The sequence below is a fragment of the Dermochelys coriacea genome, chromosome 19, assembly GCF_009764565.3.
Source record: "Dermochelys coriacea isolate rDerCor1 chromosome 19, rDerCor1.pri.v4, whole genome shotgun sequence".
NCBI classification, from domain to species: Eukaryota; Metazoa; Chordata; order Testudines; family Dermochelyidae; genus Dermochelys; species Dermochelys coriacea.
In genome coordinates this window covers 12,190,187-12,217,394 of record NC_050086.2, presented here as the reverse complement: position 1 = coordinate 12,217,394, position 27,208 = coordinate 12,190,187, and the positions used below count along the sequence as shown (strand labels likewise).

General features: G+C 41.6%; 1 protein-coding gene across 2 annotated transcripts; it reads left to right on the top strand.

Annotated features, from left to right (window-relative positions):
* Window positions 1-211: 211 nt before the first annotated feature.
* On the top strand, window positions 212-27,208 carry YTHDF2 (YTH N6-methyladenosine RNA binding protein 2). 2 transcript variants are annotated; one of them, XM_038377653.2, is made up of 6 exons: window positions 243-596; window positions 968-992; window positions 1,613-1,692; window positions 6,951-8,537; window positions 11,156-11,241; window positions 26,286-27,208. In XM_038377653.2, the coding sequence occupies exons 1-5, from the start codon at window positions 570-572 to the stop codon at window positions 11,210-11,212; spliced, it is 1,776 nt and encodes a 591-aa protein (XP_038233581.1). In that variant the 5' UTR covers window positions 243-569; the 3' UTR covers window positions 11,213-11,241; window positions 26,286-27,208. The 2 variants fall into 2 exon arrangements, with proteins under 2 accessions (XP_038233582.1, XP_038233581.1); XM_038377654.2 differs by lacking the exon at window positions 11,156-11,241 and having other exon boundaries at window positions 212-596.

Sequence of the window (27,208 nt, the reverse complement as noted above, 5' to 3'; positions counted from 1 at the left end):
GGCTACACCAAGGCTGCATACAATTATTTTCCTTAAAAGTTTAAATTATTTTTCATGTAAAGATAAAACAGGTTTAAGTGTTAAAAGTTAATTATCATTATCATCCCTTGTAGTTAGAATCTGGATCTCATTAAAGGGGACTCTGTCCCTTTAAGAGATCCCAGCCACGAACTACTGCTAAGTGAATTCCCCCTTTCACCTGCACTACCTAAATACTTCCGGCAGGTGGCGCTGTCGACGCCCCTCAGTCCTCCAGCGGCCCGCCATGCACCGCGCTTCCTCTCTCGCCATTGTGCCTCGCAGTGGAGCGCGCGCTGCCCCTCGTGACGCCTGGACGGTGTCAGCTCGAGGCAGGCGGCCCCGGCCATAGACGCTGGCGGAAGGGGCGAGGAGCTGGCTAGAGCGTCGCTCGAGCAGGCAGCCGCAGCAGCCGCGGGCGGGCGAGTCAGAGTCCGCCAGGAAGCCGAGCCGCGCGGTGCCTGCGCCCCGCTCCCCGGACAAAGCCGCCGCCGAGACCCGCCCGCGAGAGCCCGGACCCCGCCCCCGCCGCGAGGAGCCCGATCGGAGCCATGTCGGCCAGCAGCCTCCTGGAGCAGGTACCGGCCGCCGCGCGCCGGCCCCCCCGGGCCGCGCTGGGGGGGGGGGAGCTGGGAAAGGCCCCGGTTTCGGGCCTAGCCCCGGCGGGGCGGCGGCGTTGGCTTCTCCCAGCCCCGCGGCGGCTCTTGGGCGAGGGCGGGGAGGCTGCGGCCAGGCCGCGCTGGGGTCGGGTCCGGCTGGGCCTCTCCTGCCCGCCAGGCTCCAGGCCTGGCTTCGCCGCCCGGGTCCATCCAGCCTGGTTCTCCCCCGCCCTGGAGCTTCCTCAGCTCCCGCCCGCTGGGGTCTGCGGCGCCCGCTGCTGCTTCCCCGCACTCACCGCTGTTCCCTCCTCTCTCTCCCATGTCTCGCCCCGCCGCCGCCGCCGCTCCAGAGACCTAAGGGCCAAGGCAACAAAGGTGAGAGGCAGCCGGGCCCCTGGGGACGTGGGTGGGCGTGGATTTTATTTCTGTAGGAGCGGATCCCTGGGTGGGGAGGGGGGAGAGTAAATCGGGGGGGGGGGGCTGTCCGGGCCTCCCATGGCGGCCTAGCTGCGGGGGGACAGGATTTTGCGGGGCGGAGGTGTGAGGAATATAGGGGGTTCCTTGGAGCACGGGAAACGGGGATTTTAAAGGGAAATAAGAGGAGTGGGAAATGAAGCCCTTTTGGGGGCTCAGCATTAGGATACAAGAATTTCTCCAAGAATCTCCCCTCCTCTGTGTTGCCTCCTGGTGAGTTTATGGATTGGAGCTGTCTGCAGGCCATGTCTGGGAAGCTATACGGCCGAAGTAATTGTGTCAGTGAATCAGGAAAATTAGATTAGTTTCCATTGTGGGTCAGAGGAAATTTCCTTTAGAGGACCATGCTGGTGTGTGTGAGACCTTGCCCTTAGTAATGTGGCTCAGCTGGCAACATTTGGAACCAGTGAGACATTTTTGTATTCTAACATAGGTTGTTTTGTCACTAAATACTTTTAGGTTAATACATGTACTTGTTTGAATTGTGGAGTTCTTTGTAAGGGTATGAATTTTGTTCTTAGTGCAAAATGGATCTGTGCATCAGAAGGATGGGTTAAATGATGATGACTTTGAACCCTACTTGAGTCCTCAGGCCAGGCCGGTGAGTATTACAAAGCTTCTTTCTTTAGTTAAGGGGTAGGGTGTGCCAAGCAATTACATAATTTTCTGCCAGTGACTGACTAAAATGAATTTTTCTTTGGTTTTTCTTTGTTGTTCTTAAGTCTTCTCTACCCCATAGATTGGTTTTTGAGATTTGCTAGCTTTTTATGGCTATAAAAATAATACTCTAATTTGTCAGTAAATAGGCAGCACTGTGAGTAAAAAACACTGGTAATTAGTTCTCATTAATTGATTAAATATTTGTATTTAGGTGTAGGGCTGCTACAATGAATATTGTTTTTTTTAACAGCAATAATTGGGGAAAAAAAATACTTTGGGGTTGGGGAACAAACATAAGGGTAAGAAGCTCCTTAACACTTTTGTGACTTATTTGGGTTGCACTGATGTAGCTGTGGGCAGAACTTGACCCCAAAAATATTTATTCTGAACATAAAATGTGCTTCTGATGAAGCTGGAAGTAGTAAAAGGAGTTCATAAATCTTGACAGGTTTCAGAGTAGCAGCCGTGTTAGTCTGTATTCGCAAAAAGAAAAGGAGTACTTGTGGCACCTTAGAGACTAACAAATTTATTAGAGCATAAGCTTTCGTGAGCTACAGCTCACTTCATCGGATGCATGTGATCATTTCTGATCTTTCAGTTTTACTCTTAAGACATGTCACTTCCTTACTCATTTCTGGTTGATTATACAATGTGAGTGAGTGTTTTCTATGGCCATGTGAAATATCTCGGTAAAATGTGGTAATGTTCTAGAGGCTTGTTTCAGAGAGGATATTATCAGTGTTATCTCTTTACCAGGCAAACTGGAAAATCCATGAAGTTTTGCTCTATTTTTTACAAAAACTGGAATAGGTGGGTTGATAAATGAAAAAGCACTAGCAAATGAAACCTTAGCTTTAATTAGAAACTGAGCTGTAAAGGCTGCAGTCAAATCTGAAATTGTCATTACCAGAGACTTCACCACTCTTTGTATTTTTGATACTAGCTGCTTCTTAAACATAACTTGTACTGTTAATCCTGTTAAATGAGTATTGTGTGACATACATAAAAGATGAAGGAATATGGCAGACTTAAGGCAGTATAGGTTCAGTTATGGTAGGTATACATATTATTGTTAAGCTGTATCAGTGACCTTTTCAGTTAATCCCAGTTAGTTCATCTTTTCTCTCATAGTTCAGGTAAAAATAGCCAATAAGTTGTTGTATTTCTCAATTCATTTAGTTTTGTCAGCCACGTTTTTATAGTTGGGAGTTTTTCAAACAGTGATACCCATTTCATTGGCTCCTGTCATGAGAATTCTAAATAGGCTTCTTATCTTTGTTTAATTTGCAACAAGTATGACACTTTCTAACAGCTCCTTGTTGTGTTTTTTTTAATTATTTAATCAGCCCCTGTCCTCCCTTGCCTCTAGTGAACTTAATTGCTATCATTAGCTGCCTACCTAGTTGGTAAGGTCACTTAAGAGTCTAGTTTTTGGAAGTGCAAACCTAGTTCAGAATCTGTGTAGACAGGGTTTAGGTTCTTTTGTAGAGTCCTAGATAAAGATAGCTGTGTCCGCGCCTACTTCATTTGGCACCTTTTGTTGTCATAGAAGTTGATACCACCAATTCTGAGAGGTTTTTGAACAGTTAGACTTTCAATTTACAAATTGCACTTCTATGTGAATTATTACCTACTAACTAAACAGCTAAGTTAACTATATCTGACAATTTAAAAGAAAAAAAATACTGCTTTTAAGTTTATTAGGAACATTTAATAAGCACTTTGTGAATAGTCACTCGCTCCCCTCTTTGTGAAGGTATTTCACGAGAAACAGGGAAAACTGGTTTTTTTTTTTTTTTTTTTTTTTTTTAATACGAAAATGATTGGTTGTAGAACTACAAAAATTGGTAGGGGAATTCACTGGCTGGCATAATACTGGAAACTCTTTGAAACGGACTGAATTTCAAACTGATGGTGTTCCTTGAAATATTGAATGAGAAAAATAAAAGATGAGACAAATTTGGTCAGCTCCAAATAAAATTGTCCCACTAGAATGATTTCATTTCGCACTATGTTGTATAGTTTGTCACCTGCTCTCGTATTTTCAGCTCATATAAGATGAGTGAAACCAACACACAGTCAGAGTTGACTGTGGCGCCCCTGAACAAATGAACAGAATGGTAGGAAAACAGTGTCAAGGTTCGTTATCGGAAAATGGGGCAGAATGTATATAAAACACTCAGAAATTAAATTGTTTGCTAACGTAGTCAACTGCTTATGAGTAGGACTCCTAGAGGCTATGGTAATACAAATAATGAGGGGTGGCTGCCTTTTGAAACTACATTCCAGCTAATATGTATAAAACATTAAGTAACTAGATGACACAGGTGCATACTTTTTAATTCGGGAGCAAGTGGGAGCTGCCATTTTAGGAGCCACTATTAACTAATTTAGCAACTTACTGAATCTCCTTAAATTTGACTAAGTTGCTTTGTATTCCGAAGCTCAAAAGTAGAGTTAGTGAGACTTAAACATTAAAAAAGGCTTTAGAACTCTTATCCCTGGGGAGAGGGATGCAGAGGATGTGAGTCTGAGGGGGGGAGGGGGGGAATTTTCAAAAAACATTAGTCATCCAGGGGAATTGTATGCTGGTTGAGTTCTGTTTGCATAATAATCAGTAACTTTCTATCACTCAAGATTGAGATATAGAAGCACTGGACTTTGTTTAATAATAGTATACACATTACTAGGATTTCGTCACTGAGCAGACAGACCTCTCTTCTTTGAATTTGCTGTTTTAACCCTTATTTTAATTTGTATGCTCGTAGGTTTATTGTACAAATATAACTCTTCTGTATGACAGATTTAGACAGTATATCAGTCTATTCTGTAATCAGTCCTCCCCTGAAAAGTATTTGAGACAAAACATAAGCGAATGGGTGAAAAGAGAATATGTTGACTTGATTAGGGACCACATTTGATCTGACAGAGACACTTTTTTTGCACTGTATGGTAGAAATCTATCAAACCAAAGGTCTCATCACCAGGATAGAATGGTTCCAAGCTTTAAATGTAGTCTTCGTTATATATTTGTAAGGCCAACTGCCTTCTGAGTATTTTAAATTACCTGTGAAACTGGGGAGAGAGGTCTCTATCCTTCAAAGAGACATTGTATGATTTTTAGCAAACATCTTAAAAAAATCCTTATTTATATTACACATTACACTGTAGGGCCCATCCTGCAACATCTCATTCACAGGTAGTCCTGTCAATTTAAGTAAAGATTGTTCACTGAGTTAGGTTTAGTAGGATTGAGCTCTTAAATGATTAGAACTGTTAGACTTTAAGGAACTTAATCTATTTAGCTTACCAAAGAAGACAGTGTAGGGGTGAGTTGGTTAGTCTGTAATTGCGTACGTAGGGAACAAATATTTAATAAGTGGCTCTTCAGTTTAGCCGAGACGGGTATAATGATCAGTGGCTTCAAGTTGAAGCTAGACAAATTCAGACTTGAAATAAGCCATACATTTTTAACAGTGAGGGTAATTAACCATTGAAGCAACTTTCCAAGGGTCATGGTGGATTCTCCACTACTGACAATTTTGAAATCCCGATTGGATCTTTTTCTAAAAGATCTGCTCTAGGATTTATTTTGGGGAAGTTCTATGGCCTGTGTTATCCAGAAGGCCAGACTAGATGATGATGATGGTTCCTTCTGGTCTTGAAATCTATGAATTCACTTTTATTGTGCTGCTACTTTTTTTTTCTTCTCAGCTGGGAAAATGAAAATAGACTAGTCAGATTACTGTTTTCAAGCAGTAGCACAATGATATGATTGTTTGGTTGACAAGAACTTCAGAATTTTTTTAAACCAAATCTGTCACCATTGGAATCTTTACAATTAATTTTCTACTAATTTTAGATAAATTTCAGGCCAAATATAACCTGTTGTTTTAATTTTGAGTCTAGGCAGGTTACTTTCACTTAATTCAAAAAGAGATAGGGAGACAGAACTGCTGTTCCTTTAGTGTGCCAGAGCTATCTTGAGCCTACATAGGTTTTGATGCATATATGGCATGAAGTCCTTCAGGAACTGCTCTTGGCACCCACAGGCATGATTCAGTGAAAAATGGAGAGGTGCCTAACGTAAGACAAGTTTTTAAACAGGAATGGAACCTGGCTTTCATCTAATCTGCATTGGATTGTCATGTATATTGTCATGCAACACTAAGACCTGTGTGCGTATAGGTTCAAATTACTGGATGATAAAACCCCTTAGTGTTACTTCAGGAACTTCCTGGTGGTATGGTTTAAACATAAAATGATCTTCATGCAAGCAAGTCTTTGTGATCTCGTTTCCTAATTGTAAAATTAGACATCCATGGTAGAATATAGGGGCTGTCTGGATGTAAACATCTAGAGTAGAAAACTCAGTAAGTTTTTCTTCCAAACCTGAAGTCAGTCTCTGTAGCTGTGCTGGAAAGGCCCCTCTGGAAAAGCTTTAGGTTATCACATATTTTAGTATGTCACTAATATGTGGCAGTAGCTCCAAAATAGTTTGAGTTTTGAGCATGATACAGTAATTTCCAGGTTGGTTCTAAAGTTCTTGGGATATTTTTGAGCACTTAATATTATTAACCTTTGGAGACATTTTTATGGATAATCAATTTGAGATAATTTCAATTGAAATAAAATGTGGCCTTTAACAAAACTGTTTAAGGAGTTGTTCATAATTTTAATAGTGCTTTTTATTGGTCCCTTTTTTCCTGTATCCCTTTCTCTTCCCCCCCCCCCCCCCAAAAAAAGAAAACAAACCCCACCAACCATGCAGATTATAAAATGCCCCCCATCTGAAAAGAAAAACCTTAAAACCCACTGCGTCAGGCAGGTATTAAATGATGAAGGTATTCTTTGTACTCTAGATAAAATGTTGAACAGCTCCAAAGCATTTTGCTCATGCTGTAAAATCTGTGCCCAGTTCCACATGGTGCATCTGTAAACTTAATGCTTCTACATTTTGGGATGAATAGTGTCTTAAATCTCTATTTAATCTTTCTGACAAAGAAACTGTTTTAATACACCTTTGACAGAAGATACATTTGCAAGCCATGAATCCTATTTACTGAAAGCTTTGAATGTGTTTGAACAGCTGAGGTAGAGTGGTGGGGCATGAGAAGAGAATAAAAGGGTTTTTATTTCAGGCCCCTTGATGGTTGGTTCTGCTTATTCTAACTACTCAAGCTTATTTTTGTTTTGCAGAATAACGCATACACTGCAATGTCTGACTCCTACTTGCCAAGCTACTACAGTCCATCCATTGGATTCTCCTACTCGTTAGGCGAAGCTGCCTGGTCTACAGGAGGTGACCCACCCATGCCCTACTTAACATCCTATGGACAGCTAAGCAATGGGGAGCCTCACTTTCTCCCAGATGCAATGTTTGGGCAGCCAGGGGCCCTTGGCAGCACTCCATTTCTTGGGCAGCATGGCTTTAACTTCTTTCCAAGTGGAATTGACTTTTCAGCTTGGGGAAATAACAGTTCTCAGGGACAGTCCACTCAAAGCTCTGGATATAGTAGCAATTATGCTTATGCACCAAGCTCACTGGGTGGAGCCATGATTGATGGACAGTCTGCTTTTGCCAATGAGACTCTGAATAAGGCTCCTGGCATGAATACCATAGACCAAGGCATGGCAGCACTGAAGTTGGGCAGCACAGATGTTGCAAGCAATGTCCCAAAAGTTGTTGGTTCCGCTGTTGGTAGCGGGTCCATTACCAGTAATATTGTGGCATCTAACAGTTTGCCTCCTGCTACCATTGCTCCTCCGAAACCGACATCATGGGCTGATATTGCTAGTAAACCTGCAAAACAGCAGCCCAAGCTGAAGACCAAGAATGGCATTGCAGGGTCAAGTCTTCCACCGCCTCCAATAAAACATAACATGGATATTGGAACTTGGGATAACAAAGGGCAGGTAGCAAAAGCGCCTTCCCAGGCTTTAGTTCAGAATATTGGTCAGCAGCCAACCCAGGTGTCCCCTCAACCAGTGGGCCAACAGATCAATAACAGTCCACCAGTGGCACAGGCTTCCCCAGGGCAACAGCCGCAGCCACTGCCCCCACCACCACCACAGCCAGCCCAGCTACCGGTGCAGCAACAGGCAGCTCAGCCAACCCGCTGGGTTGCACCTCGTAACCGTGGCAATGGGTTTGGTCAAAATGGAGTAGATGGTAATGGAGTGGGACAGTCTCAAGCCAGTTCTGGTTCTGTTCCTTTGGAACCGCACCCAGTGTTGGAGAAGTTGAGGTCCATCAACAACTACAACCCCAAGGATTTTGACTGGAACCCAAAACATGGCCGGGTTTTCATCATTAAGAGTTACTCTGAGGACGATATCCACCGTTCCATTAAATATAACATCTGGTGCAGTACAGAGCACGGCAACAAGAGACTGGATGCTGCTTATCGCTCCATGAACGGGAAAGGCCCCGTTTACTTACTGTTCAGTGTCAACGGCAGTGGTCACTTCTGCGGAGTGGCAGAAATGAAATCTGCTGTGGACTACAACACATGTGCAGGTGTGTGGTCCCAGGACAAATGGAAGGGACGTTTTGATGTCAGGTGGATTTTTGTGAAGGACGTTCCCAACAGCCAGCTGCGGCACATCCGCCTAGAGAATAACGAGAATAAACCAGTGACCAACTCCAGGGACACTCAGGAAGTGCCTCTGGAAAAGGCTAAGCAGGTGTTGAAAATCATTGCCACCTACAAGCACACCACCTCCATCTTTGATGACTTCTCACACTATGAGAAACGCCAGGAGGAGGAGGAAAATGTTAAAAAGGTAACCTGCCTACCTGTCTTCAGGAATTTTGTGGGATGGGGAAGCATAGAGAAGCTAGGTGGTACAATGGACTGATGAAGTAACCTGGAGACTTGCGCTCATAAGTGAGTTTGGGGTCTCGCTTTAGTTCCTAGCTAATCAATTCCCCACATCTTGAACCCACTATCTAGTTTGGCAGCTCCTGCTCTGGATGGGTCCAAGAGTAGGAAGGAGTTGTACAGAACAGCACTGATGTTCTGGTGGAGCTGTGTGGGGAAACTTGTGTGGCACCTGCCTGCGCTAACCTAGATACTAGTCAGTGCTTCAAGTCAAACTTTTTTGAGTATCAAATTCACATGATCAAAAAAATAAAATTGATCAGTGTTGTCAATACTCCTCTTTGACAAGTATATGCTCTACAATAAGAGTGGCAATCGGGTAATATATGATGATGTAACACATCAATGAGGAATCTGAGTTGTCAAAACATTCTTACCAGTGGAGTTAAAGTACCATCCATACTGAAATTAGATGGAAATTTAGTGGCCTTGATTTTTAGTTTGATACAAATCAGGGTGTTGAATTTGCCTGTGGATGACTCTCTCCCCTTAGGGATATAACTCTTATTTGATCCAAAACACTAATTAAAAATTAGCAGCAGCTCCTAGTTTGTTGCCAAGTTTTGCAGGGCTCTCTTTAGTTCCAGCAACAGGGAATCCTCCACCTGGTATTTGAAGAGATAAAACATAAGCTGCAAACAATTCAGTGTGACAATCATGGAACAAAAAATTAAACAGTGCACACCTTTTCAAGTACAACATTTTAATGTTTAGTATCGGGGGTAGCCATGTTAGTCTGTATCCACAAAAACAGCAAGGAGTCCGGTGGCACCTTAAAGACTAAGAGATTTATTTGAGCATAAGCTTTCGTGGGTAAAAACCCCACTTCAGATGCATCTGAAGAAGTGAGGTTTTTACCCACGAAAGCTTATGTTCAAATAAATCTTAGTCTTTTTAAGGTTTCACCGGACTCCTTGTTTCTAATGTTTTTGTTACTAGTATACAGAGATGGGATACCAAACATGACTAGCATTTAGCAGAAAACCTGCAAGTCTGTGTGGGAACGCATTGGAATAGTTATATTGACATTATGTGAACTTGGCCGGACTTGTTGGCAGATTGGAGGTTCTGGGTGGTTTCGTGTCCTAAAAGCTGCCATGTCATTTGAGGCCCAGAATGCAGCAACCAGACTAAGTTTCAAGTTGCAACAGAGGGAGAAGTTAAGAAATTTGATCACTGAAGTGCAGGATGGAGATCTTCAGGAGGTGGGATTCCTAGTACATTTCACACTGGATGTGTGCAGAGCAGCAGAATTTGCAGTGCAAGGAAAGGTCACATCTTGGGGAAGGGAGGCAGCTGAATAGTGTGAAGGGCTGTGATGAACCCAGCGGAGAACTGAGAAACAAATGCAAAGGTGTAGAAAGTTCCCAGCAAACGGATTTGAAAACTTGTTAGATTTTTAAAGTTTAGAATCTTTTTTTAAGATAGTAAAAATGTTAAATTGTAACTTATTAATGGTCCATACAAGAAGCATCTTAAGAAATTAAATTGGTTTAAACCTCAACTTCAGTTTTTTAAAAATGTATTTGCAATTTCTTTCCCCTGCTTCCTTCAAAAACAGTTCCCATGAGAGTTACCAGTGACACAGAATGCTAAGAGCAGAAATGGCAGCTGAAAAAGATGTTTAGAGCATTGGAGATTGCTTTTGGCATTATATTTGAGTTAGCTTAGTGTACCAGTCAAGTAGAGAAGTGGTTAAGGAAATTATTTCCTCTCTCCCTGTGTGAGAACTTAAATATGTATTTCTGAAATTCATAGGCAAGGAATGAACTCCTTTAGGTTTAGAAGTCAGTATGTTTGCTTTTTATTACTGACTCATTTTCTTTGTTATGGTATATGCTCTGGGTCCCAGCCCTATAATGTCTGGTATGGAGGAAGTGACTTAGCCTGTCATTTTCAATATGGTATCTCAGGGGCAGTTTGACCTTTCAGATCCCTTTCTGATGCGGCCTTGAAAATCTTTAGGTTTTCCTGCAGTTACTGTTTCATCACTTCAATGAGAACCAGCAGACTTTGGTTCCTGGCTTCCAGTTTTGTTGGGAATTAATAAAATGGGTACTTGTGTTTCTGCCATGTGACTATTGTTGGCAAAAGCAAATCTTGTGTGTGCAGCATTCTATGAGCACCTCAGCTGGCCACCTGAAAAGGATTCACATACCAATTTAAAACACTGCCCCAGCAGCAGTTAATGATGCAGACTGCCTGTCCATGGTCTGTTAGACTTTTTGTACTGGAGAAACCCCATTGCTAAAGGCTTTGTCTCTGCAGTCACAGTCAGTGGAAGATGATAGTATGTACATGTTCTGCATTCTTGTTCCTTGAAGCTTAAACATCTCCAAGTTTGGCTGATGCCTAACTTTTAACAAGCTTAAAACTGTTTCATTTGGTTTCAAACTTGGCCAAGACTGTTCTATTAGTCATTTCTGCAGAGCAGCTTGTACAGAGTGCCTGATGAATGTACTCTCTCCTAACCCTCTCAAAATTCTGGGGTCTCCCTGTGTTTTCTTTCCTGTTTCTCAGGTTATCCCTTTAAGAATGCCTGCATTCAAGATATATGGGAGTGACAGATTTCTTTAGAGAACTGTGTAGCATATCTAAACAGGCATGTAAGTGGTACTTTACTTTGGTGTTCGTGCTATGTCCTTTCACTTATAAAGGGAGGTTAAAAGGCTGAGTTTGTCTAAATCTATTACAAACAGACCACTGGGCCTTTTCTGCTGCATGTATGTTCTTATGCTGGTCTCCACGTCTTCCCTGTCCTTAGTTAGATTTTGTTCTGTGTTTTCCAATCCAGAATTAGATTTTCCTTCAAAGCGTTTGACGTTCTCCTATCCAAGACTGCTGAAGCTGATAGCCAAGATAGTCCTTCTCAAGCTGGCTTCAGGCTTCTCAAGACTCTTGACAATTGCTCCCAAAGTAGATTCCGTCACTGACTGCTACAGCGTGTGGACTGCTTTATTTTATATTTTAAAACTAGTAGTAACGCTTTGTTTCTAGAAGGTGTTGCATTGACTTCAGTGAAGTGGTTCTCTATATTTAATAAGGAAATCTTATGAGATTCTGCAAAACGAAAAGGAGGACTTGTGCCACCTTAGAGACTAACAAATTTATTTGAGCATAAGCTTTTGAGATTCTGCTTACATTGGAATGGCAGCACCTTGTGTATTCCAGACTCAAAAGCTGTGGAGGTAAAATCATGAGTGCTTTCTAAAGAATTGCATCCGATGAAGTGAGCTGTAGCTCACTTCAAGCTTATGCTCTAATAATTTTGTTAGTCTCTAAGGTGCCACAAGTACTCCTTTTCTTTTTGCTAAAGAATTGCAGTGGCTCTCGGCTTTATAACTCTGTTCTGTTGCTTTGGCATTATGAATTGCATGTGAACAGTGCACACATTCTGTGGACTTTAGAAAAGAGTTTGCATAAAGATTTACATTCCCCAGTTCCAGTGACAATGCGTGTTGTAGTGTGCTGCTTTCGATATTGATAAAGGTACTTTTCAAAAGGTAAGAATCAAGCTTGTATGGAGTCCAAAAGAGCTGAAGTTGATTTGGGTATCAGGGTGTATCTATCAGAATCTCAAAACAGGGACATTATTTCCTGAAGTGTATTATCTTTTCTCATTGATTGACACCTGATGCTTTGGAGGAATATTAAACCTCCTTTAAAATACTGAGTGGTAAATGTCACTGCCAGTTTGAGGGATGCAACTTGTGGAAAAAAACAACTAAATGTTGAATCTGCATTTACTAACCTGGATTTTTTTTTTATGGTCACTTTTAAAGCACTGGTCTTTTTGTTTAACATAGTTTGTATTTCTTTGGTTTTGTAGTTGGCTGGGGAAGGGAAAGTATTTTCCCTTGGTTTGGTTGGTGGAGAGCCTCATGATTCTTGTTACTGTTATCTAATGCCTGTTGTGTTAAAACCATTCTGAGTAAACAGAGCTAGAACTTCCTTCTTTGTTTGCTCGAGTATTGCAGTTCATGATGTAAATTAATTTTTGCTTGCACTGACATGGCTCCTTTCATCCAGGGGTCATAAGATTACCTACTGTACTTGTACTAAAACCTTGAAAAACCTGGCCAGTATGAGGTCAATTGATTGGGTGTGCCAGTGCTGAATATCCTTGTTATGACCCTTTAAAGTTCTGAAATGCACATCACAGTTCCAGCCTTCTCTAAATAGTGTGCTAGTTAATATATTTGCCATGATACAATGATAGAGGAAATGGATAAACTACTCTGCTTGTCTCAGTACCTACCTGCTGATGTGTAGTAATTTGCATTTATTATGCCTTTTATCCAACCTAAAGGCACTTAGTCGAAACTGATAAATGAGCCTCATTCTATATTCTATGGGGTTTTTTAAGAGGGAAATCTTATGGCTCTTTATTGTATGCTGTAATCCATAAACATGTTTCCTCCTTTAGAAGAAGGGAGTCTTTCCTCTGCTGTACAATAAGAATAACAAGTGATCTTAGTACAAACAAAATGGAAGTTAGATTGGGAAAAGTAATCCAGTTCTCATTTTTACAATGACAGAGGCGTGGTCTACACCTAAAATTTAGGCTGACCGAGCTACATTGCTCAGGGCTGTGAAAAGATTTGCATCCTGTATGACATAGTTAGGTTGACATAACTCCCATTGTAGATGCAGCTGGGTTGATGGAAGACTTCTTCCAAGGGGATGGATATACTACAGCGATGGAAAAACATCTTCTGTTGTATCAAATGTCCATGCCACAATGGTGTAGTTGCAGTGCTGCAACTGTGCCACTGTAGTGCTTGTAGCATAGATGTACTCTGAGTTTTAGTAAGTTAATAAATCTCATTAAGCTACAAGATTTAATGGCTGTTAGTCAACTGGTAGCTTGTGAAGCTGATCTCTAGAAGTTGTCAAGATGAGAAGTTTTTTAAAATTTTCTTTAGGATTGGTAATCGGATTAAGAGCCTTTCACCTCTAGGTCACCGGGTCAAATGCAGTACATGTTGTGAGTAACCAAAAAGGTATTGCCCTCTAGCAAGGAATGGCCTACATGAAATGAGTTGATCTCAGGCCACTTTCCAGTGAGCTGATTGTTTAATCACAACTGGAACCCTCACTGGCAGCCTCAGTGAAGAGACCAAGGAAATTGACCATTGTTCTGCTGGAGGTGATCTCTCCAGAACAGTGCAGGGATACACTGGCAAGGGACAGTTTGCAGAAGACTTTCTTTTCTAACTCAGTGTTGTCTTTGTCCTTAATGATCAAAGTAAACTTAAGGGAATTGAGACGTATCAATAGATCAAATGATCTTATTTGGCATTTGTTATTTTTTAACAAACATTAAGCTGCACGCTTCAGCTGTTAATACCACAGTGAACTAAAATGAAAGCCTTTTTAATGTGGCGTGTCAGATTTTTTTCCCCCTCTCCCCAATAATTCAAATTAAAGGTGCTGCTGTCTAGGGTTTGTGTTGCTATTCTTTGAATGTTTTTGGGATGCTTTAGGAAGAGGATTCCCCAGAAACTTCATGAGATTTTGATACATGGAGGGAAAATGCAGAAAATGTTAGTAACTTACCAACACTGTGGTTGATAGGCCACTGGTGGAGGGCAGTGTTACAGAACTCTAGGCAATTTAGCTGTAATAATCTGAGAAGCAGCAATTTCTCAAGGACAGTTACTTTTTTCTGAACCTAAATGTCAGTTGTCTATTTTGTTTTTTGAAAGCTCAATGCAGCTGAGCAGATATAGTATTCTCTTGTCTGCTTTTTCTACCCAGTGAAGACTTGTAATTGGTCAGGTGACACTACTTAAGCTGATTAGTATCTAGGAAGAGCTAGGAAAGTACTAGTGTGTGAACACATGAACCTCCTGTATTCAGAGTTTTAGTAGGTTTAGCTTTACATGAGCTATTTGCCTCAGTGCAAGGGGATGAACTAGATGACTGACTGACTTTTGGTCCCTTCAGCCCTGCATTTCTATTTGTTCTTAGAATATATTCCTGCAACCTTTTTCTGTCTGACAGGTCACTTGTTTTTGCTTTCTCTTTTATATAAGGTGTCCGGTGACGAGTATTAATTTAAGAGGATTCTTTTGGTATTTTTATTTTGTCATTGTATGAGCATGCTAGCTACAGTTATTAGAACTCTGCCTTATTTTCTAAAATGTACTGTTATAGTTAGTTGTAATAGTAAGTCTTACAGCATTACAAGTTAAGCCAATTCCTCAGTGGCATAAAACTGGACAGTTGACATGTAAAATAGGGCAAGTGCATTTTTACTGCAGTAAAGCTGTCCAAGGAAGTCTTGGTTAACAAGAATTGTGGTTATGCAAGCTGATGACTAGACTAGGGAGTTGATTGTTGCTCTTTCCAATGGGTAGCTGCCCAGCATGCTGCTTTTTAATTGAAGGATAAGTCATGTAATAATGTGTGTGTTCAGGTTAATAACAGCATTTGGGGGTTTTGTGAGCCATTCTATAGAGATTTAGACAGCAATTCTAGTTTCATACTGTTAGAATTTCTTTATTAAAAGGGCAGTACTGAGCAGTTTTTTGAGTTAGCTGCTTTTCTATTGTTTGTAATAGAATAGCAAGATAGGAACTGGGGGGGGATTAAAAAAAAGAAAATAAACTATAATTCCCTTCTCATCTGTCCCGTATGTCTAATTGAGCTTGAAATTAAAAGGCATTTATTTCCTTTTCTGTGTGTGCATCGGTGTTATTGATTGATTGCTGTGCTCCCTGGCCTGACTGTCATCATAAGGAGGACAAAAGCATAGGCCCTATATAAAGTGACTACCTTTAAGAATTTCTTGGCATCATAGTAGATCTTTAAGAGATTTAAAGCCCAGAGGATCATTCTTTATAGAGTCTCATGTAACAGGTCAAATTTTGGCCCCAAAAAGGTTGATACTGGATATTAATGTTTATAAGACAACACTGTGAAACTGTAAAGAACTAAGCAGGAATTCATGCGTCTCAGCTACTGTTGTGGGGACATAAGATTCCCTTTTAAATACCTAGGAAATAGAGATTTTTGTATAATGGTAATAGGGAGTGTTGCCCTCCTTACTGGAGCTCATTAACTGAATTATGGTATCAACTGGTTAATGGAAGTGGGAGAAAGCATGGCCTGTTGTCTGTGACCTTATCTTAAAATGAATATTAAGCTCCTCTGGCTTACAGAATGAAGTACTTGTTGTCCAGGCTCCATGGGGGTGGATGTAGAGTTGTCCAGGCTTCAGTATTATTCAAACCTAGCTGTCGCATTTGTATTGTATGACGAGTACAACAAATGCTTTATTAGCTTTGCATTAATTGAGATTCTGAATCCTTGAAGTGGGTGAACTTCCCTCTCCAGAACATCTTGTGGTTCAAATTTTGTGGTTTGATGCCAACACTTAATTTCTCTACTATGTAGTCAGCAGAAGTCATCAGACCCATTTCATGTGACCGAGTGAGATTTGATCCCAAGCCTGCACCAAGGGTGCATTACTTCACTGTAACCATTGCAGATTAAAACTCAAGGATATACTATAATGTTGTATTAATTTAGATGGAATAAATGGTCCAAAGGTGTTAACATAAACCAGTTACTGTCTAACATTAAACAGTATTAAAGAATGTCAGGGGTTTTACATACAAAGACTTTGTCATGGTACTAAGTAAGCTCAATACACTATTTCTAAAAATCATTTAAACCTTTTATTAAAGTTAAAGAAGGAAAAACAGTCAAAGCATTTGAAATGTAAAGTCTTAAGACTTACATTTTAACATCCCATGTCCCTTTCCCTTTAGCTGGAGAAAATGTATAGAAGGAAAAAACCCCTTGTTCAGTAGTCTCTTAGATAACATTAAAGACAGCAATATCTGTCCTTTTGGGGAAAAGAGAGGAAGTTAGCTGAGGTGGCTGGAGCTGTTGCTGTGAAGTCTAATGCTCTTTCATCCAAGGTGGCGGTTGAGATTCAGCTAGAGTCGGTAAAGGTAGGGAGCTCATCTAGGTCCCTCTGTCTGGCCTAGTCGGGTCAGAACATGTCTCAGAATCAGGGTGACAAAGGCCCTGGGTCCCTGGAGATGTTGGGGGGTACCAGCCATTATGGTGAAGCTTCGTCCAGTAGCCAGTTTTTCTCCCCAAAATATTTAAGAACCCCAGAAGGGAGCGATGGGTGGAATAGCCCATCCCCTCTTTATTTTGTTTACCAATTAAACCTAGTTTCCGACACCAATTTTGGTTCATTCTTTTTTTCGTTATATGATTTTTCTTATCAGGCATGATCTTAACACAGTCCTTGAGTTATACCAGGTCTTTTTGTTTGGACTAACAGTTTTTCTATCTTTCATTTGCACCTTTTCCCATTAACCCTTGTTTTACGTTATGGTGAATTTTTATGAACTTTCACATACTCTTTACTGTTAAGCCCTCAATTAAAGTAAATTTGTAATTGCAGTCATTACAACAATGTTCAAAGGAAGGTTCTTGGTAAATGACATTGACTTTATGAAAGCTAGGATGGGAGTCTTTAATGTATAAGTCAATGCAGAAAGGTTTCAGAGTAGCAGCCGTGTTAGTCTGTATTTGCAAAAAGAAAAGGAGTACTTGTGGCACCTTTAGAGACTAACAAATTTATTAGAGCATAAGCTTTCGTGAGCTACAGCTCACTTCATCGGATGCATTTGGTGGAAATGCATCCAATGAAGTGAGCTGTAGCTCACAAAAGCTTATGCTCTAATAAATTTTAGTCTCTAAGGTGCCACAAGTACTCCTTTTCTTTCCATGCAGAAAGTGTCTATTCCATACTCCTTGAAAGACCCAAGTAGGCAAACAGTCAAACTGCCCGGTAACCAAGTGCTGTCAAATGCACAGGGCCAGCAAACTGAAAAAATAGCCCTTATTTCCTCATGTATGTAATGACATAAGAGCCAATATATACACAAGAATAACTGATGAAGTAAGACTGGGGGCAGGGGAAGAAGACTGGACTTGCCAGTAGAAATTTTTTTCTGGGCCTCCCCAATAGCCGCAATTTGAAACTTACAAGAGTATAGTCTGTTTCACTGCTGTTGCCCATAGCTTTCTGAGCAGTAATAAAGCTAAAGAGTTTAAGTTTTATACTTGGCTGTTCAGGAAAGCTGTAGCACATAGTTATCAAATGGTCGGGGGACAAGGAAGGTGTTGGGAATGTTCTTGTTAACAGCTGGGTGTGGGAATAGGGAATCCTGTTTCCATTCCAAGATACCATGAAAGAAGCTACAAATGTATTTTGCCTATACACTAAAGCCAGGAGGGGATTCGGGTCCAAATACTATGCTCAGGTAGGAAGCCCAGTGGTACTTAATAGATGTCTCTGGAATCCCACTCAGAAGGCTCCCATAACTTGTATTAACTTCCGATGGGTAAGGTGTGCTGGTAAATTTTTCAAAGCTTAACTACCTGTGGTTTTTGTAGGGGATCTAAATGCTCGTATTCACTGAAAAGGACCAACTAGCTCATTGTGATGTGGCTTTGGGTAGTTGGTGTCCAGTAGCATGTTTGTTTTAGGACCACATACCATTCTGTTTCCTGGGCAAGTTATGCTCTTCAGGGCAGCTGCTTCCTGCAGGAAAGTTCCTCTAAGTGTTTGCAGAAAGTGTTGTTGCTTCAGAATGCATTTTTGATATGGAGTGTGAAGACCGGCAGACTTAATCCATTGCATTAGATTTCATCAGTTTTGATGCTCCCTTGAAAGCTGGTCTTGGGGGATGGGATTTGAGCATGTCTGCCAGCCAGCTGACAACCAGGAACAACTGACAGTGTGTAACTGCTGCTGCAGAAATAAAGGCCATCTTTCCAAGACTTCCATGAAGTCCCTCCTGACAGCCTAGCTCCCAAGCTGGATGGTTGACCTAGAAATGCAAGCTGTGGTTTAAAATCCACAGATCCTGTGGTGGTTGGTGCTCTGTAAATGCTTACAGTAGGTTTAGTCATGTTTTGGTTACAACCACTCTTGAAAGAGGACATCTTGCTGTTTCCTATTTACTCTTATGCCTTGATAACAGTTTGTTTAGATACTAGAGTGATAGGCATCTTAGACAAAAATTAGGTGGTATACTCAGTTTTTATGCTGAAGCAAGACCTTTCTAACTGCCAGGATGTGCAAACTCAGCCTGATATTGTGATTCGGCTTTTCAGTCTGTGATGTGGACCTTTTTGAGAGAGTCCCTCTTCTCCTATATCCTGCCGACGGATGCAGTTGAGGTTGGAACACTTGTCTGTGCCTGTAATTCAGATTTCCAGGACTGATTACATAGCCTCCTTTGGCATATGATCCCACAGATGGGTCTCATTTTGCTTGCCCTCTGGTCAAGTTGTAAGGCTTTCTTGTTTAATCAAGATTTTGATTAAATTTTAATTTATCAGAGCAGGAGGAGTTCTAGGATGGGATTATCAAAGTGTCTAGTATATTTACTTTTTTGAATTTTAAGGAGCTCCTTTACAAGAGTGCGAAGTGCAGTGCAAAGTGATAAATAACTGAAAGTCAGCCATGGTCACAAACCAAGAGAAATCTGCAAACTGAATAGAGCTAGCATTTCTATTGGTGTAGGTTAGGATAGGATGCAGCTTTCCTCTGCAATTGTATTGGCTTTCCAGTACCAACAGTAGTAAAATGTTTGTGTATAAACTGAGCATTTTAAGATTCAGAAGCCGCACGGGGAGCGGATAAGCATAGTAACAAGGTGCTATTGTGCTGACCATAACCACATTTTAAGCTGATCTTGTTGGAAAGGCTGGCAGGATACAGCTAGAGGGAAAATATAATTGGTAGAAACATCACTCTTATTTCTAATTCAAGTCAGAAATCAATTTGACTTGTGGCATAACTTTTGGCAGCCCTGAAATTGTATTAGTTTAGTTGCTTAGGATTGCATATGATCTGACATGAGAGGCCTCAAATGGTTTATTTCTAAGTGAACAAAATGATTCTTGATTTTAAAAAGTCCCTGTCGTTCCAGCAAATGTTGTTGAAGATGGGGCTGAATTCTGCTGTTGGGCAAGGTGCACATTTCCCATTGATCTCTGCTGCAGTTGCATGCACATATCTAGAGGACAGAACGTAGTCATCTGTTTATATGACCTTAGAGGAAGGAGAGTGGTCTAATGTAAAGGTTTTTCAATTTCCATAATGGGGCCCACAGCCTAAAAGTTTAAGTCTTACCACTTCTTCCACTCAGGCGTACAAAGCACCCTTGTGCTCATTACAGCAGTTGCTTATATGGAAAAACATTGAGAAAGTAATGTGTGTTGAAATCAGACCAGCCCACCACCAAGTGCGCCAGACACACTTGGCAATCACTGGCTTGGTGGGGAGGGCATGAAACTAGTAGTTGAGTTCAGGGTTCTGTTGCAGGTTCTATCCCTATTTGTAACCTTAGATAGATCTTTCTCAAGCTGTCAAGTGGGAATAATACTGGCCTACCTCACAGGAGTGTTGAGGGCAAGTGCTGCTTGTAAATCAATGCGAGAACCTCTGAGAGGTGCTATACAAGTGCATAGTATTTGCATCTATGTATCAGTCCTTTCTAATGTGCCATTCATCATGGTATGTAGGTGCTAGTTATAAGCTTTCAGGCAAGTGTTTTACTTTCCTGTCAGGATTGGCTCCCAAGCTGTGTGACTGGAAACTGCATCCTTTTATCAGATTACTGCACTACACTCCATTCATTCATTCAGTAATGTCACAAGCCAGCTTGTGACATCACGGCTTCTACCCTATAACTGTGGTAACATGGCTAAAATTATGCAGAATAATCACAAAGGGCTTCTAATTACACATTCTAGCCTTGTCTGAAATGGAGAATTTTGATGCAGCTCTCTAGGATACCTGTAAACCCGACATGTCCACACACATGCTTGCAAAAGTGCATAGGTGTCTATTCCACTTGCTCGGAGCAAGGATAAATTTCTCGTTATCCATGTTGCTCAGTACTGTGTACAGTTAGTCCTCCCATTGTAGTCCCATAGTATTCTTACCCGTCCTTCACTGACACTTCATAGCTCTGGCTTTGCCTGGTCTGTCCTCGATCCTGTCTTCCATTTTTCTTTATACTTGACCCAATCTTTGTTGATCAAGGGAAACTTTAATAAAACACAATGTGGATATTTTTTTTGTCATCCAGGGATTCATATGTCAAAGGGTAGAATCATGGTTAGTACCTGCAGGCACACATGCCCCAGGCCCTTTTCCTCTGATTTTGCGTGGCTGTGTGGGTGTTATCTTAGCAGTATCCCCCACACTCCTGAGAGCTGAGGGAAAACAAGAATAGAGATGTTGTGGGTACACAGCACTTAACCCCCACCTCTGACCCCAGAAAATATACCTACCTCTCTTGTGATCCAGCACTCACTTGTAACTCCTGGAGAGCAAGACATCTCTCCGGGTAGGTGGGTCGGGTGGGGTGGGGGTGTCCCACTGCATTGGATGAGGGTGTGGACAATGTTGGACTGTATAGAGGGGACATCATCTCTAGGCCAAGGCCTCTTTCCTAGAAGGAAATGCAAGAGAAACTGCTCATTCAGCTACAAACAAAAGCACGGGGGGAAAAAAACTGCCATGAATGAAGAGAATGAAATCATGCCCTGTATCTCCTTCAGCACTGAGAGCAGTGCTCATATTAATACACGCTGGGCTTTCAGACCACAAGTGGTTACACTGGAGTAAAAGGAAACTGCTCGCTTTCCCTCTATGGCATATGCATGGATGAGAGCATAAACCCAGATCCTTGTGCCACGCAGGGAAGAGTCACTTGCAGCAGGCAACAGAATGAGCCAAAAATCTGAACAGGAACAATTAGACTCCCTACACCATTCCTTTAGGAGGAACTCTTCTCCCCTACCCCCCAAATATTCTGTGAAGCTGCAATAGTGGGGAAAGTACTGGGGTTATTCTGCGCCAGAGTGTGGCACTAGTTCTTCAAACCTCTTCAGGTTATTATGCTGAATATTCAGCTGAGAGAAATTTGCAGTATGGTCTCCCATCCTGAAATTTAACAGTTCGTTTCTAGTCTCCTTCCTCCAGTCTCTGGTCTTTTTCCAGGTTGTATGGAGGATCCATTTCTGAGAATCTTCTTGGGTTGAGTTATCCTTTGTTCCTGCATCCTGCGACTTTTTGCTCCATCTCCGCTGTACCATTCAAAAAAGAATTGGATAAGTTCATGGAGGGTAGGTCCAGCAATGGCTATTAGCCAGGATGGGCACAAATGGTGTCCCTAGCCTCTGTTTGCCAGAAGCTGGGAATGGGAGACGGGTTGGATCACTTGATGATCACTGTTCTGTTCATTCCCTCTGGCGCACCTGGCACTGGCCACTGTTGGAAGACAGGATACTGGGCTAGATGGATCGTTGGTCTGACCCAATATGGCTGTGCTTATGGTCTTATTCCTCTTAGACCCCTAGTCTTCCTTTCCTTGTGCCATGCTTTGGCCTTTGGAGCAGCTTTACTTTCATAGAAGGGAAAGAAGAAAGCAACTAATTAAAACCATGGTTCGGGATCTGTCTGGTCAGCTAATCAGTTGAAGTGGTCAGCAGGGACTGCAGCCACCATCTGCAGGACAAAATGGGGCTCTCACTTGAAGCTAGAATGGGGGAGGAGGAGGGCAGTTCTAAGGCTGTGTATTCCTGCAGCTAGCTTAAAACCCATCTGTGCCTGAGAAGGTGGAGTTTAGTTCATGCAGTTGTGGCCTCTTCCTGAGTGGGTGGGGCATATTGCCATCTGTCCTTGGTTACTGAACCGTGTTGGATACAGAACCAGGAGGCAGGGAAGGAATAAGACCTGGCAACTTCTTTTTGATTTGCAGCTTCCCCCAGGCATATGGCTTTATTATTTATTTGTACTGTGGTGCCAAGGGATCAAAACTGCTTTGGTTATCCATTGTGGTACTTGATTTCTGCTGTTTTCAGTTCTGTTCAGTTTGTATGGCAGATATTCATGGACAGAATTTGCTCCACCTTAGCCTAATTTTCATCTAAAAGGCAATGTGTAAGTATCCAGGGCACTCTCTCAAATGTCCTGTGGAGAAAAGGAAGTGTGGGTTGACTAGGCCTATTGTGAGGAAGAAGCTTTAAACTGAAGCAGCGTTCCACTTACTGTATCCTTGGCTGATGGGGGTAGAAAATGTATTGTTTCAAATTGGCGCTTAGTCCTCACGTGTACAGGAAACTTCTACTAGTTATCTAGGCAGAACTCGCTGTGTAGACACTCTTATTCCAGTGTAAGGGTGGGTTGGTTAGATTTAGATTAAACCTTTTTCCAAGCGACATAAACTAAATCAGAAAAGGCTCCCTTGTACCAGAATGTGGCTGTCTACACTGTGGAGGTTATGCCAGCATAGCCTCCTAGTGTCGAGACAGACTACGGCAGAAGTTTTTCTGTCAGTGCAGAACACCGCTTCCCCAGATGACGTGAGCTACATCGATGGAAGGACTCTTCTGGCAACATAGCTGTGTTTTGTTGGCATAACTGTGGGTCAGGGTATAGTTTTTCACATGCCTAACCAACGTAGCTATGCCAATAAAACTTTTTTCAGTGTAGACTGAGCCTAAGCATCTCCACACAGGGAGTTATACTGCGGTACAAATGCCTGAGGCTCACCAGACACTCATAGCTGTCATTTTCCAGTTGTTGCTGGTCAATGGCAATGGTTAATTTTTCCCAGTGCTTAGGGTAGAAACTGGATCCAAAAATAGTTTCATCGAGGGCCAACCTTTTCAATGAACTTCAAGCAAGAGATCACCAAGAATGACTGACTAGGTGGAGAAAAGGGGGTAATCAGTAACTGGATGTGGGCATCATTGTTCATGAAGAGCTCATCTGTTGACACATTTTTGCTCTTTTTATTGACATTGCATGTTAAATTGTCGGACGTTTAATCAAGGCTTTGGGTCGATTTAAGGTAGCATTTCTCTCCAGCTTGCTTTTTTAACCGTTTGTGGCAAGCTGGACTCAAGTGCTGTGGCAAAGCCCCTTGATTATGAAGTAACACAGGGAAATTTTGCAGCCGCTGCATTTAACATTTAAAAAATTAATGAATCCAACATGAAAACAAACTATATCAATGCATTAGCCGCTGAGGTTTCTTTGAAATGAAATTCAATGTAATTTACTCTTTTCCACTCATTTGTTTTTCAATATGCTGTCTATTTTTATCCTGACAGTGCATAATTGTAGTGTAGCAGTTGTCAAGGGGAAGTTGGGGGTTTTTGCAGCTGGGTAGGGGACAGTTAAGGCATTGGCACCTGGAGAACCATAGGAGGTAGTTTGGGATTTTGGAATAACTACCTGCTTCTGTTAAAATGATCAGCAGTGAAATAGTTGAAATTTCTACTGTCCCAGATTGAAGTCAGTAGAAGATGATTTTGGAACAAATTAATACATTAAACAGTAATAAGTCACCAAGACCAGATGATAGTCACTCAAGGGACTGGGTGGCGATCAAATATGAAATTACAGAGCTACTAACTGTGATGTGTAACCTATCGCTTTAAATCAGTCTCTGTACCAGAAGATTGGAGGGTAGCTAATGTGACACCAATTTGAAAAAAAGACTCCAGAGGTGATCCTGGCAATTATAGGCCAGTAAGCCTAACGTCAGTACCAGACAAATGGTCTGAAACTAGAGTAAAGAGTAAAGTTATCAAACACATAGATGAATGCAATATGTTAGGGAACAGTCAACACTACATTTATAAAGGGAAATCATGCCTTATCAATGTATTAGAATTTTTTGAGAGGGTCAACAAATGTGGACAAGGGTGATGCAATCCATATGGTATACCTGAACTTTCAGAAAGCCTTTGACAGGGTCCCTTGCCAAAAGCTTTGAAGCAAAGTGAGCAGTCATGGGATAAGAGGGAAGGCTCTGTCAAGGATCAGTAACTGATCAAAATAGAAAACAAAGGTAGGAATAAATGGTCAGTGCTCACAAGGGAGAGAGAAATAGTGGGATCTCCCAAGGATCTATACGGAGACCTGTGCTCCTCAACATATTCACAAATCTGGAAAAAGGGGCAAACAATGAGGTGGCAAAACTTTTAGATATTACAAAATTACTCAGAATAGTTAAGTCCAAAGCTGACTAAGCTGGGAGACTGGATGATAAAATGGCAGATGAAATTCATTGTTGGTTGCAAAATAATGCACATGGGAAAACGTAATCCCAGCTATACATGCAAAATGATGGGGTCTAAATTAGCTGCTGTCACATAAAGAGATTTGGGAAGTCATTGTGGGTAGTTCTCTGAAAACATCTGCTCAGTGTGCAGCAGCAGTCAAAAAAGCAAACAATTTTGGGACTATTAGGAAAGGGATCATAATGCTATTATATTAAATCCATGATATGTCCACACCTTGAATGCTGTCTGCAGTTCTGGTCACCTCATCTCAAAAAAGATATTAGAATTGGAAAAGGTGCAGAGAAGGGAACAAATGACTAGGCATATTGAACAGCTTCCCTAGGAGGAGACATTAAAAAGACCGGGACTCGTCTGCTTAGAAAAGAGATGACTAAGCAGGGATATGACCGAGGTCTATCAAATCATAAGTTCACGGAGGACAGGTCCATCAATGACTATTAACCAAGATGGTCAGAGACACACACCCATGCTGTGGGTGTAAACCCCCCAACTGCCAAAAGCTGGGACTGGATGACGGGATGGATCACTCAAAATTGCCTTGTTCTGTTCATTCCCTCTGAAGCATCTGGCGCTGGCTGCTGTCAGAAAAAGGGTACTGAGCTAGATGGAACATTGGTCTGACACAGCACGGCTCTCCTTATGTATTGCCATCTTTAGGTTTCAGTGCTTACCAGTCCATTCAATGCATGGAACCATTCGCACTTCTTTTGTACTGTCTGCCTTGAAAAAGTGAAGTGTGAACCAATAGGATGTCAGCCTGAGTCTGCCATTTTTTGCTGTCATGTTGGCTAGAAGCATTGGTGTTTTAAAATGAAGGCTTGTACCCTGTATTAGCAGTGAATAGTTGGTTTATTTCACTAGCTCTTCACTGGCTGCCCTTTTTCCCCCTCCCTCCTTGTTTGAGTCCCACTTCCCTTCATTATACTTGGCAGGCTGTACAGAACTGGGGGAATCTGAGCAGGTTGCATCTGTTAGAGCTGTTTTTTTTAATGAATTAAATTGGTAGGACCTCTGCTCTTGCTTTCTGCAAAAGATGTTGCTGGGGCTAGGGAGAGGAAAGGAGCAGGGTGCGGGGGGAGGGGTTGTGGTGGCAACTACTGTTATAAAGAGGAAATCCCAAGAGCTGGGAGGCATCACACGATACAATGTAAGTATATTGTCATACTAGCCATGTGCAGCTGCCCTCTTAAAATGAGCTCCTACTCCTTGAACAGAAACTGACTGTTTCTCAGATTCAGCTTAGTTATAAGGGACCTCTCCTGTCATAAACCAGATTGTCCACATTAATATTTAGTGATCTAACACCCCTCAGGGAAGGTTTTAGGAATACTTAATCTCGCTTCAGTGTGGGGAGGTGAACTGGGTGATCTTTTGACATTCGTTCCAGCCCTATGTTTTGATGATCCGTGTATGAGATGATAGTGAACAAAATCCTGTTCCCTCTTGACCATGGAAGTTTTGCAAGAGTTGCTCTAAACTAACCATCTTCTCTTTCCTCCTGCAGGAACGCCAAGGCCGTGTCAAGTAAAACGCTACCCTTCCCACAGAGACTGCAGCAGAGGTTGCATCCGGGATATCTTTCAAAAAGAGAGAGAGGAGAAAAAAACACCCCAGAGAGAATTAGGACTTTTTTCTTAATTTCATTGACTTTAAAACAAAAAAACTTACAAACTTGCAGTTTAAAAAAAAAAAAAGTATTGGAATGTCACAAGAGACATAGGACTAAAAAAAACAAAACAAAAAAAAAATCCCTTCTAGGTAGAGTATAGGTAAAAAACTGTCCCCTTTCTTTTGGCTTTGGTTGTGATTTCAGAGCATATGCTTTGTTTTTTGTCTTTTTACTATGTTTTCCGGATTTGAAAGTCCATAAGTGGCATATGCCTTTTTTCTCTAATTTTTAAACCTGCTGCATCCCTTTCTTCCACTTCCCTCGCGCCTCCTTTCCCCCTGGTTTTGACATTTGCACTTGGAACACCGAGTTGTGACTTTTTTTGGACATCTGCCGCAGAAAGTGGAAGAACTATTTTTTCCTTGGAATGGAAGAGGAGGAATTTTATGAAAAATTTGGGTTTATTTGCCTGGAAGAATCGAATGGAAATTATTGCCAAGGTTGTGTCTAAGGGCGGTTTGTTTTCCTCTGACCCTTTGTTACTCAAAAGTCAAGTACTAGGAGTCCTAAGAAATGTTCTGTTCTTGTGCATTATATGGATTACAGATTAAGTCTGGATTAATTTGATTTAAAGGCTGAGAACAGTGGTAAAAACTTGTTTTGTTTACAGGAACATGAATTTTGAACGAAAAATATTGTAAAATGTGTAGTGAATATGTTTCTTCAGTTTCTTGTTAAGCCAATGAGGAATGGGCGTTGCCTTTCTTTTCACCATTAATCACTTCTCAATAATAAACGTGAGATCCTGTTGAGCATCA

Bases quoted from the DNA above. Each gene is read 5' to 3' on its own strand.
- YTHDF2 (XM_038377653.2), top strand. From the start codon at position 570: ATGTCGGCCAGCAGCCTCCTGGAGCAG. The intron at 597-967 runs GTACCGGCCGCC...CCGCCGCTCCAG, and splicing joins CCAGCAGCCTCCTGGAGCAG to AGACCTAAGGGCCAAGGCAA. The intron at 1,693-6,950 runs GTGAGTATTACA...TTTGTTTTGCAG, and splicing joins TGAGTCCTCAGGCCAGGCCG to AATAACGCATACACTGCAAT.